We start from the raw sequence: 12,747 nt of genomic DNA on the forward strand, positions 1-12,747 counted from the left end.
TATTGAAAGATTATAGCAGAGGAGCAGAACTCACTAATTTATAAATAATTTCTATGTTACCTATAACAGAAAGAACAAGAAAGCTTTTTCAAAATTTTAGATCTATAGTTCATTTCATAATAAAGCAAAAGAGGCACTTTCTCAAAAGTGAAAGACAAATATCATATGATATCACTTATATGTGGAATCTAAAAAACACAACAAACTAGTGAATAAAACAAAAAAGAAGCAGACTCAATAAAAAGTCTCATTAGGGGGAAAAAAGCAAAAGAGGCAAAAATGTTAAATTTTGATATATCTGTGAATGTTCTTAGCAGCACTACTCATAATAGCCAAAGTGGGAACAGCCTAAATGTCCATCAACTGATGAATGAATGCATAACATGGGGTATAGTCATACAATGGAATATTGAATAATATTCTATTTAAGGCTGAATGCCTTACAAAGTAATGAAGTGGTAATACATGCTACAATGTGGATAAACCTTGAGATTATGCTAAGTGAAAGAAAGCCGGTCACAAAAGAGCACATACTGTATGATTCCATTTATAAGTAACGTCCAGAGCAGGCAAATCCATAGAGCCCGAAAGCAGGTAGGTGGTTGCCAGGGCCTCGAAGGAGAGAGGGATGAGGATTGACGTCTGAGGGGTACAGCTTCTCTTAGGAGGTACAGAAATGTCCTAACATTACATTGTGGTGACAAAAGCTCAACTGCATGAATATACTAAAAACCATTGAATTGTATACTTTAAATGGGTGAATTGTATGTTCTATGAATTTTATTTCAGAAAATCAGTGCTTCTAGGTAAGAGTATACAGTTCTATAGGTTTGAAATTATTTCAAAATGAGAAAGTTAAAAATACGTGAAAGAAGAAATGTCCCCTGAAAGCTCAGCGTCTCCGGTTGCTATTGTCAACGTGTTAATGATACATTCCCTATAATTTTCCTAATTACAACTGGGTTTCTACTGTCCGTGCTGTGTTTTGTGTCTAGCTTCTCTCCCTTCGTAGATGGTGAGCCCCTTTCCATGTCCATCGATAGCAACCTAGAGGCTAGTGTGCTTGTGCCTCGGTTTCCTCACTCAGGTTTTTATCGTTCACATCTGCATCGTCTTCAGTTGTCACCGTAACAGTGATCTGATGCATGTCCTTGGAGCTAATTGTTACATGCATCTTTCACTTCTTTTCTAGGGTAAAAAGTGAAATTGAGGGTTAAAAAATGTGCTAGAGAAGCTTGACATTTTTGATTATTAGATTTACTTCAAATTATGAAAGTGAAAAAAATGAGGCAACTAACCTAAAAGAGAAAATGGAAGGGTAATCATGTTACTCCTCCTTAGCTTTGAGCTGATGATTATTAAGTCATAGAAATATAAATTCTAATTACTGAATGAACTAAAAACTTTGCCCTGTAAACTATCCTCGGAGCATGAGGAGGTGAAGGCCTGAGTCTGTACATGTGTGGAAGGAGGAGTAGATGTGTAGGAATTAAGGGGGAGGGTATAGCTCAGTGGTAGAGTGTGTGCTTAGCAGACATAAGGTCCTGGGTTCAATCCCCAGTACTTCCGTAGACAAATAAATAAATCTAACTACCCCTAAAATTATTTTAAGAGAATAAAAAATATAAAAAACTTCATTTGTCATGAAAGAAGATAAACGATGTCTTAAAGGGATATTAAGCTTTATAAGTATAGAAGGAGAAATATAGAGGTAAGTGTCAGAATTAACAGTTAAAAGACAGTGTTTCTAGAGAGCACGCCTGGGCATAGGGAAGGAGAGTGCCTTTCTTCAGATGAAGAAAAGTTTCCTTTAGGAAAAAAAAAACCTTTAAAAAAAAGATACTCCTATATTATAATACCATTAGAGAAACATTATTTTTCTCCTTTGGGAGAATGAAGGAATTTGTTTTTGCAGTTCTGTTGAATGAGGGTGTTTTTCCCCAATGCAGCCCAAAGAGATCACGTGGAGCCCCTCGCGAGTGTTCCCACCCGTCCGCGCCTGCATGTTCTCCTCGCACCTCACCTCCGTCACCTTCCTGGCCGACCCCAGCGCTGGGGGTGGTCTGCCCCGGGGCACGTTTATCTATGCCACCTCACCACTGCCTGTTCAGGTGAGAAATCACATGACACACTGTCTCCTGCCTCTTTCCTTCAAATGTGAAAGAAAAAGCAAGTTCAAGAGCAGGTTCTCTTTGGTGAGCCCTCTGATCATCTGCCCACTTCTGGTGTTTTTCAGGCCCCATCTTTCTACTGGGAAATTGAAGTTGTTTCCTATGGAGATACTGATGACGACACTGGACCAATAGTTTCCTTTGGCTTTGCTACAGAAGCAGAGAAACGAGATGGGGCTTGGACGAATCCAGTGGGCACTTGTCTTTTCCATAAGTAAGTGGCTACTATTGCTGTTATTAAAAAAAAAAATGGTGGGTGTGGGCATTTTAATACTAAAGTGGTATCATTATAATCTCTACCCTAAAAATGTAGAAATTACCAGTGGAAATATACTCATGTTTAGTGATCAAGAATAGCTCTTAGGATTTCTTTTCCAGTTACTCCCATGCTACTGCCACTGCTCCACCTATTCACTTCTTTGCTCCTCTGTGTTGGCTGATCAGCTTTGTCTTTGACTTCCCTTTGTTTTTTTCACAGCAATGGCCGAGCCGTGCACTACAACGGCTCCAGTTTATTACAGTGGAAGAGCGTTCGCTTAGACGTGACTCTCTCTCCAGGTGAGTGCGGGGGAGTTTTGTTTTGTTTTTTTTTAACCCTGTGTATTTCTTTTGTTACCAGGTTTTGGTCAAAATAGGTTAAAATTAATTAAACTTAGCAACTGGAAACAGGCACTGTGTCTTCTAGTGAAAACCAAACACTTGTCATAGCTGTCCCCTAGTTTACTCCAAATCTCTCATTTTATAAGGCACCATCATCATTAAAGCTTCTGATAATTTGGGAATCACATTGACTTTTGTTCCTTCATCTTTAGAAAAATCTGAGATATTGCTTTTCTCTGAAGTTTGGTCCTTCATCAGCTTTTCACTGATGAGCAGATAAATGCCTTCAAAAAAGAACTCTACCTGTTGCCATGAGCACTCAGGTGCATTATGGTAGATAAGATACCTGCTGGAGACTTTGTTCTCAGTAGCCTGAACATCTTTTGCCCAGATGTTTTAGTCACATAGTCAATTCAATTTTAAAAATCTTTCCCCTCTTCTTTTTAAGCCTCCATATAACTAACTTGGTCTGTATAGTAGATGAATTGAGGTCAGTCCTACCTCCTGCAGGGGAAGCAAAATACAGGCATTGTCCTCTTGACATTAGAGGCAGCCAGACATGTTGGCTGCTTATTTTCAGGTGATACTTACGTTAGCATCATCTGGGATAAAAGTGAAATTATTCTATGTGATAGATGATCTGGACAGCTTGGGTAGGATTTACTAAGTCACTCAACCCAATAGCTAACTTCTGGCAGCTATCTAGGGGGTAATTTTGTCATCACTTGTCCCTGAGGGAGCTGGTTGTTATATTGCACTTTTCCAGTGAGCATAGTGTTTTCAGTTATGGTCAAGTTATGCGTTGGAAATGATTTCCTGGCAAGTTGTTTCTCTCTTACTTTATAGAGCAGAACTTTGTAGTCTCAGCAGAGTACTTAAGTGCTTTAAGCACAAAGGGAGGGGGAGTAAAGAGGGCAGAGTAACCACGTTCATGGTTTTTATTTGTTTGTTGCAGTTGATTGTTACTTTGATCATACTTTGGTGTTTGAGAAAATTTTGGACTAGACTTCCTGCTAACATGATACCTTTAGAGAAATGTGTCTGTGTGGGAATAGGAATCAAGAACCCGCTTTTTGCAGCAGGATCCCAACCTCTCAACGCCTTTCAGTGTTCATTCATCAACAGATGTTCTGAGCAGCTTCTATATGCTGGGCCTTCCAGGCCAGGCCCTGGGGATGCCATGGTGAACAATGACAAGTCCCCAGACACTGACAAGCCCAGCCTAGTGATATTAAAAGCCTGTGAGATGCTGTGATCAGAAGCAATCACAGAACTTCGAGCACTTATTGAAGATAGCTTAATTACAACAGCTTAATTATACAGCTATGTGTGCTAGCAGCTTGCCCGAGGAAGCCTGTAATGGTGCTGATGTAGTGGACATGGTCCCTTTGGTTCCATGGTCCCTAAGTTTATTCTAGTATCCAGTCACCTCATCAGAAAGCAGCTTGCTTGTATTATTTTAGCTTCTTACAAAGACGCCTTAAATACGTATAAGTGATATGGGACATAATGTGATTTAACAGTGTATGTTTAATTTACATTGTAGGATGAGTTTTAAATTGTATTTTTTAGACCCTTTCTAAATCTTCTGCAAATTTACTGAGGAAATATTACCTTTTTATCTTTATGCATAAATAATCTTACACATGTCAAAAGATAAAAACTTGTATTCCTCTATTTGAAAAGTGTTTTTCCTTTTTGTCTTGGCTGCCTGGAAAATAAAGGCTATATTAATATGTAATTGTGGTAACTAACTTAGCTCAAATGCTAGATATTTTTCTTCTTCTAAACAGTTTCCTTCTCTTTTTAAAATTGTTTACCTCTATTGTGCTACTTTATATATATCTAAATACAAAGTACTTCATGTCGTTTTCAGATGCAGCTGATGGCGATGGCATGAATAAATAAAAACCAAGATAGTCGGTGATATGTGGCCTCACACCGGTTGCACATTGAAAGTTTATGTAATAGTCAATAAATGGGGGAAAAAAGTGTTATTCCCTTCCTGTCCTCTGCCCTAGGTGACGTGGCCGGCATTGGCTGGGAGAGAACAGAGGGGACGCCGCCGCCTCCGGGGCAGCCAGCTAAGGGCCGAGTGTACTTCACGTATTGCGGGCAGCGCCTCTCTCCGTATCTTGAAGACGTCTCTGGTGGGATGTGGCCTGTGGTTCACATTCAGAAAAAGGCAGGTTGTCTTGTTGGGAAAGGAAACCCAGTTCTCCTCAGTAATTTGTTCTGTCAGGAAAAGGAAAATTAAAGATACCAGACGTGGCCTTGGTGTGGCTTGGTCTGTAACCTGGGGACCTGGGAGAGCCAGTGGTGTAATTCAGTCTGAACCCAAGGGTAAGAGAAGATGGGATGAGATATCCTAGCTCCAGCAGGGGTGCAGGGAAAGGGGGTGAATTTCTCCTTCTTCTGCCTTTTATTTTATTCAGACCCTCAAGGAATTGGATGGTGCCCACTTACACTGTGGAGGGCCATCTACTATGTCCACTGATTGAAATGCTCATCTCACAGACACACCCAGCAGTGACAGTGTTTAATCTGGTGTCCTGTGGCCAGTCAAGCTGCCACATGACATTAACCTTCACAGTGTGACTGAAAGCCATAGACTTTATGGAAGCAAGTACGAAGCAAATCTGATCATGTCCCCATTACGCTGAAGAAGTGATGTTTGAGCCAGGTCTGGAATATTAACTGGTTTAAACAAGCAAAATCGGAGCAAAGAATTTTCCAGGTGAAAGGAAACAGCATGTGGCATCGAGTAGAAAAGAACAGTGTTAGAAACTGGAAGGGTCACTGTGTTTGAGTAGCAGACAACGTGAGCGCGAGGTGAGGGGCAAGGCGGGCCTGGCCGGCCCTGCAGAGCTGGAAACACCGGGGGACGCAGGTGCCCCGGCCCCTCTGCCCGGGTTCACGGATTCCACAGCTGGGGCTGTACTTCTTGTCTGACAGTGACGTTCACCTTGAGGTGTTAAAAATGAATACGTAAATAAACCCAGGTCCCTTCCAATCCTTTCTTTTGTCTCTTTTCCAGAACACCAAGACTCGAGCTAACTTTGGCTCCCGCCCATTTGCCTATGCTGAAGGGCAGGCCCACCGCAACGCCGCTGACCTGTGCACCGACCTGGCAGAAGAGATCAGCGCTAACTTTGAGGCCCTGCCCTTTGCCATGGCATCTGACAGTGACAACGATGCTGGCACCAGCATTGCGTCAGACCCTGGCACTCACGGGCCACCCTGCCGGATTGCTGCTGTGGCCACTGCTCAGCAACGTAGGTCACCTCCTCCCGGGGCCCCACTGCTTCCGGGGAATGCAAGTGCTATTAATTCCGTGCATCCCTTTAACTTGGGCGCACTCCAGGGCCCACTGGTAATGGGGTAACAGCCCTGGTAAAACAGAACGGGGAGCAGGAGGAAGTGTGGCAGGTTGGAAGGGGCATCCCCCACACGTAGGAAGCCTGCCACTTTTCTGGGCCAGCAGAGCATCGCCACATGGAGATAGAAGCCTGAAAGACTGCCCACGTTTTGTAAGACAGCTAAGAACCCCAGAATTGTATATGAATTCTCCTAATTTAATAATGTTAATCACTTTTAAAAACTGTTTTAAAATGGAAGTCATTGAAAATAATAAACTCTGGAATCTAGGTGGTGGGTGCATAGATGTGCACTTAAAAAAATTCCTGATTATTTGAAAAATTTCATAATAAGATGGAATAAAGCTGAGCTTCCTGAAATGAGATGTCTGCCACCATGTTTGGCCCTTGGGATACTGGTTTGAAAAGTTTTAAGAGTCTGTTTTACAGGGGAGGGTACAGCTCAGTGGTACAGCACGTGTGTAGCATGCATGAGGTCCTGGGTTCAATCCTCAGTACCTCCGTTAAAATAAATAAATAAATAAAAGCCTAATTACCTCCCCTGCAAAATAAACAAAAAAATTTTTCTTTTCGAGAGTATGTTTTAGAGGGGAGTCTGTTTTAGCTATTACCACTGTAATAGCTCAGTGGTAGCGTGCATGCTTAGCATGCACAAGGTCCTGGGTTTTAAAATTTTTTTAAAAAAGAGAGAAAAGGAGAGAAAAATAAAATAAAATTACAACTCCCTTAAAAAAAGAAAAGAGTCTATTTAATTATTTTCCGTGATGAAGAACCTTCCAAAGTCTTTGAGTTGAATGAATTATACCCATAAAAACTATTTTAGGATGCAGAGCAATTATAGACGATTAGTTATTCCTTTGACTCTGTGCTTTAAAACCCCTCCAAGAACTAGGAGTCTTTCTGTCACGCAAATTAAGTGAATCTGGTTTGTCTCAGGGTGAGAAGTTCACGTGCCCTTGCCTAGAATTCACTGTCTGTGTGCTTTGTTACAGAATATGATAGTGACACTTCCTGTCATTATAAAGTAGAGCTCAGCTATGAGAATTTCATCACCTCTGGCCCAGACCCCCACCCGCCTCCCATTGCAGATGACGAAAGTGATGACGATGACGACGATGACATTCCGCAGGTGGGAGACCCCCGGCGTTTGCTTAGGCCATGAGGAGTGTTTGGATTTGAGTGTGCAAGGCTGGAGTTGTTACACCTTCAGGCACATCACTGTGTCTGCACAGTGACTCTGTGGTATTCATTTTTCTAAACCAGAAGCATCAGTAGCAGAATGTTGGGCTCCACTGCCCAGTAGCAGTCCGGGTGTTGCAGAAATGAAGTACTTTGACAGTAATTCAGCAGTAGAGTTGGGGATCATGTGAAGAGTTTGTATGGCTTTAGAGGGAAAGGAAGAGCTTGCCCCAGTCCAGCTGTCGCCTCCCCTGTGTCTGAGGGTGCAGTTAGTTTGGTGGTCCGCACGGGATGTTTCCGTCCCTGGCATTTGAGTGGCTGAAGAGCTCAGGGGTGAGAACTGTGAGTCAGGGAAGGACTGGTGCCCGCACGAGGCCTTCCTTCTCCGTTCACGTGTGCCTTCTCCTTCCAGGAGGACCACTATGCCCTGCTGGTGAAAGCGTGGGAGACCAAGGTTTTTCCTACTATCCGAAGACGCTTCCGCAATGAAGCAGAGCGGAAGTCGGGCCTGGACCAGATAAAGGGAGCTCTCCAACTAGGTCTGAGGCTTTGTGTTTTCCTAAGGAGCTCGATTCATGACATGAAGAGATGCGTGTAGATGAAATACAGGATGTAAATCAGAAAAAGAGGCTCGTCTGAAGTCGAGCCAGACCTGACAGTATCTTCTCCCTGGGCCTTTACTGAACTTGGGAGTATTACTTAGCCTTTCTAGACTTCCCTCACCTTTAAAATGGAATCGATAATGGTAGCCACCTCATACGTACATGAAAAATAAGAATGAATACAGATAAAGCTCCTAAGAGCAGCGTACATAGTAAACATTCAGTTAAAACAGTTCTAAGTGTTGCGGTAACTCAAGTGATGATAGTGAGGTCTTTCTCCCATGGCCAGCAATAGCGCCAAGTCTGACTACAGACAGCAGATTATGAGTGAGTCTGAAGTGCAGATAGCTGATTCCTGTTTTAAGGCTTTTCCTCATCTGTGAAACACCTGCTTTTTGAGATGCGCAAATGCCTTTCCCCAAGAGGCCCAGCCGCTCTTCTGGTGGAACCTCAGTTGGGGTTTTCTGCCGTCATCGTGGCAGTCAGAGATGCTGTAAGAAGATGGTTTTGTCCCTGTGTCAGCAGTCTTTCTCCTCTTGTAACTTTTGTCCTGACTGAGACTAGAAACAAGGAGAAAAACCACTAAAGGGCCTTTATTTCCTCATCGACTTACATGCTGAATCTCTGATTTCCAGTGTATCTCGGTGATCCCTTTTTCTCAGACTGGTGCCAGAACTAGTCAGTGTGTGTACCTACCCCCTTTCTATCCCCAAAGCTAAGACCAATGACAGCGGAACGATCGTGTTCATATTTAACCGTGGAAATATCCACTCATCCTCTGACTTGGTGTCATCATTTCCACTCTCATCAGAGCCCTCTCTCAGCTGCCAACCCAAATTCCAGGGCAGATCATTCATGTTCTTCTCTTTTCTTTTCTCTTAAGAGTTTCAGGCAGAGGGAGCAACATCAGGAAGATCCTCGGATGGGAGTGAGCTTGGGTGGAGGAGGGAGCGGCAGTGAGGCTGAGCCAGTGTCTGGAGAGCAGAGAGGGTGAGGGAGGAGCTGCAGGAAGGACGAGAGGGAGCAGGGAGCTGTGGCAGCCTTGGCAGGGACTTTGCGTCTTTGATTCTGTGTAAAATGAGGAGCCTTTGGGAGGTTTTAAACAAAGGAGAAACGTAATCTGCTGTAGTAGGTCCTACAGATGGACAGATAATTCATGCCCCTCCATTCACTCTCAGCATCTGAAAGAAAATGCCGTGTCTGTGTTACATCAGACTGCGGAGCAGATTTCATCTTGTTTTCTGACGACTTTCCCTTAATCAGTGTGATACCAAACTCGCTGCTCTCTGCCATGAAGCACCGTACACGTCACTGACTTTGAGAGCCAGGAGGCTTTGTTTCTGTTGTATTTATTCAGCCGTCGATTCATCCAACACATGCGTCCCGGGGTCAGGCCCTATGGTAGGGATTAAGGAGTCTTCTGCGAGCAAGACACAGACGGTCCCTCCTCCCAGAGCTTACATCCTAATGGGAAAGAGGTAATGCAACAACATGCCCCACGTGGTGAAGGCTGTGTGTGGTCAATCAAGAGGCCACTGCGGGTGTAAGGAGGGCAGCCCGGTCTAGCTTGGCTGCTCACACAACATAGTATTGAAGCTGGGACCTGGAGCTAATTCAGCAAAGCAGCGTTACATTTCCAAGTAGGACACACTGTTTGTTCCAGGAGTCTGGTGCTGCTTACGGCTTTGGGAGAGTGAGAAGGGGGAGAATCTTTACAGTGTGTAGATAGAAGCTCATGTGTGTGATCATGGGTTGCCCTGCCTTCATTTTCATGTAGGTTCTGCTTAACTCGGGATTTCTTTTTCTTTCACCATTTGGTCCCAGAGCCATCTTAAATGTCCGTGACCAAGTGTGCCTTCTCTTCCTCTGCTCACAGTTTGGAGGAGGGAAAATATAGATAACACAGCATAAAATTTTTTTATCCAAAGGGAGCTGCGAGACAGAGCCAGACCCACGACTCCTGGCCTCTTGACTCACCCAGAAGTGTCTGTGGCCCCCTGACACACATGCTGCCAAGGGATCTTCTGGGGCTCCGTCTGTGCAGCCATGCAGGTCATCTGAACCACATTAACTTAAACATGAAACATTTACCTTTCAAATACAGTCTCCTTCAGTGTAGCTGTGGCAAAGGCCGAAAAGAGGATAGGAAGATGTCTCTAGTGCCCAAAGGGCCACCTCTGTGAGGGTCCTGTTGTCAGGACCCCAAGGAGGGTTAATGAAACCATCTCTGTGCTGTGCATGACTTAATTTGACATTTTCCCCACGTTCCCAGGTTCCAGCTCAGTAGACAGCAGAGTTGTTTTTTTTTTTTCTCTCCTACCCGCATTTCTTTGGAAAAGTTAGAAAAGTTGCAAAGACTACTTTTCCATAATCTTCTAATATCAGGCCACATGTCACGTTATTCTCTCTGACACTTCTTTCTCTAAGCATCCTCCTCTAATTGCAGCCCCTACTTAACTGGCTCAGAAAATTGCTATGCCTTTTCATTACAGCAAGGCCAACAAAGAAAGGAATGGTAGTTAAGTGTGATGGAGATACGCCTTGTTTAAAAGCAGATGCTGTCAACACTGGCATCCACCACTTCCCCAGCGGTTTGGGAGGTGGGAGGCGGCAACAGCAGATGGAAACAGGGTGCCCCACCTCTCCACCCTCCCCACAGTGCTGCTTTCTTCAGGGCCTTTCACACTTACTTACTTGTTTTATTCATTAATAGTGGCTGTTGTTATTGAATGAAATGATGTCTCCTCAATCTGAGAAGGAAGGACAGCAGATTCCAGTAGTGGATGAAAGTTAGTGTAGCTCTCTGTCTCTCTTAAATAAACAGTATGTGCTGGTTGTAGCAATGATCAAACACAGAACAAAAGCACAAAAAGTAAGAAAAAAACCCACCACCCTCACTTTCTTCTTACTCTCCATTTGTCATGTAGTTTATTCTCTTGACCTAACTAAAATGAAGTGACTACATGATAACGGACCATCATTTTTAACCATTCTCTATTGATGAATATTTTCATTATTTCCTTCTTCTGTTATATTTCCCAGCAGCACTGCGGGGAGTGTTCTCACACCTTTACACACTCATGTTTGTGTTTCTGTGGGAGAGACTGAGAGATTTCTAGAAATAGGGCATTGAGAATTTTAAACTTGGTAGACACTTCACCTTTGCTAAGAGGTTACGTACTCCTACAAACAGTGTTTGAAAGATCCTCTTATCTCTTCATTCTAGGAATGAGTCAGTGTCGTGGTTGGACTGAAGATCGTGTCATTCTGTTCTGTTCTTCCAGGCATGGTGGATATTGCCCGGCAGACGGTTGAATTCCTTTACGAGGAGAACGGTGGCATCCCCAGAGACCTCTACCTTCCCACCATTGAAGACATTAAAGACGAAGCAAACAAGTTCACAATTGACAAAGTTCGAAAAGGTTTTGCTTTCCCCCTTCCTTCATCTGTGAAACCTCCTCTGAAGTGAGAAGTTGAGTTTTCCCAAGCATAAGCTTGAGTCAAGCAGCTGCTGGCTTTCCTAGGGTGATTTTCCTCTCTCTCAGTGCCGTGACCTCTTCCAGGCTCTCCCGTGTGAGGCCCTACAGCTTCCTGGAGGGGCACGAGCAGATGCTTGTCTGGCCTCTGGGGGCCTCTTGCACATTCCCAGAGCGACTGGCGTGAGCCGGGGGAGCCGGGACGCTGGTCAGAGGGAGGAGCGGGGCCTGGGGGGAGCACTGCAGAGAGGCCCTCAGGCTTAGTCCTGGCTGCTGAGCTAGTAAACCAGGAGTATGTGGTTGTGCTGTGCTGATTAGAATTTGATGGAATGTGTCTATTCTTTTGATTAAAAATCTATTGCATATTTTGAGGAAATTAAAATACAGAAAAGCACAAAAAAGAGAATTTCAAACCACTTATTATTAGACCTTCACAAAAATATCAGAACATCATGGACAGAGTTAGGCATATATATATTTACTTTTCTTTTTTCTTTATTCCTTTTCTCTATTTTTTGAGAGATGTAATTCACATGCCATCCTTTTAAAGCCTACATTTAAGCGGTTTTCAGTATATTCACGAAGTTATGCAACCACCAAACCATTGCCTGCAATTCCAGAACATTTTCATCCCCCTAAAAGAAATCCTGTACCTGTACCACTCCCCATTTCTCCTTCTCACTAGCCCCTGGCAACCATTAATCTGCTCTCTGCTTCTATAGATTTGCCTAATCTGGACGTTTCGTGTAAATGGAGTCATAACAACACGTGGTCTTTTGTGTCTGGCCCCTTTCACATGGCATGATTTTTCAAGGTTCATCCCTGTTGTAGCTCATGTTGGTACTTTCTTTTTATGGCAAAATAATATTTCATTGTATGGATAATTCCCCATTTTGTTTATCCATCATCAGTTGACGGGGACTTGGGTTATTTCTGCCTTTCGGCTGTTATGAATAATGCTGCTGTGAACAGCCGTGTTCTAGCTTTTGTGTGGGTATGTTTTCATTCCTTCTGGGTATATTTGTGGGAGTGGAATTGCTGGGTCATGTGGTAACTTTATGTGTAAGTTTTTGAGGATCTGCCAGATTGTTTTCCAAAATAAGTGCACTATTTTACATTCCCACTAGCATGTGTGAGGGTTCCATTTTCTCTACACCCTGACCAACACTTAGTATTGTCTGTTGATTATAGCCATCGTAATACCATCGTGAAGTGGTATCTCATTGTGGCTTTGACTTGCGTTTCTCTAACAACTAATGCTGATGTGTATCTTTTCTTTCTTTGGAAAAATGTTTATTCAACTTTTCTGCCAATTTTTTTTTTTTGTCTTCTTGTTTTATTG

General features: G+C 43.4%; 1 protein-coding gene across 9 annotated transcripts in view; it reads left to right on the top strand.

Moving 5' to 3' along the window:
- Positions 1-12,747, top strand: part of HECTD4 (HECT domain E3 ubiquitin protein ligase 4) — a 164,410-nt gene that overhangs the window by 118,254 nt on the left and 33,409 nt on the right. For all 9 annotated transcript variants that reach the window (XM_031442742.2, XM_031442744.2, XM_031442743.2 and 6 more), the window contains exons 46-53: positions 1,950-2,111; positions 2,237-2,385; positions 2,650-2,729; positions 4,793-4,956; positions 5,809-6,046; positions 7,141-7,277; positions 7,740-7,866; positions 11,214-11,351. In XM_031442742.2, the coding sequence (XP_031298602.2) occupies positions 1,950-2,111; positions 2,237-2,385; positions 2,650-2,729; positions 4,793-4,956; positions 5,809-6,046; positions 7,141-7,277; positions 7,740-7,866; positions 11,214-11,351 (1,195 nt within the window). The remainder of the gene's footprint in view (positions 1-1,949; positions 2,112-2,236; positions 2,386-2,649; positions 2,730-4,792; positions 4,957-5,808; positions 6,047-7,140; positions 7,278-7,739; positions 7,867-11,213; positions 11,352-12,747) is intronic.

The sequence above is a fragment of the Camelus dromedarius genome, chromosome 31, assembly GCF_036321535.1.
Source record: "Camelus dromedarius isolate mCamDro1 chromosome 31, mCamDro1.pat, whole genome shotgun sequence".
Lineage (NCBI taxonomy): Eukaryota > Metazoa > Chordata > Mammalia > Artiodactyla > Camelidae > Camelus > Camelus dromedarius.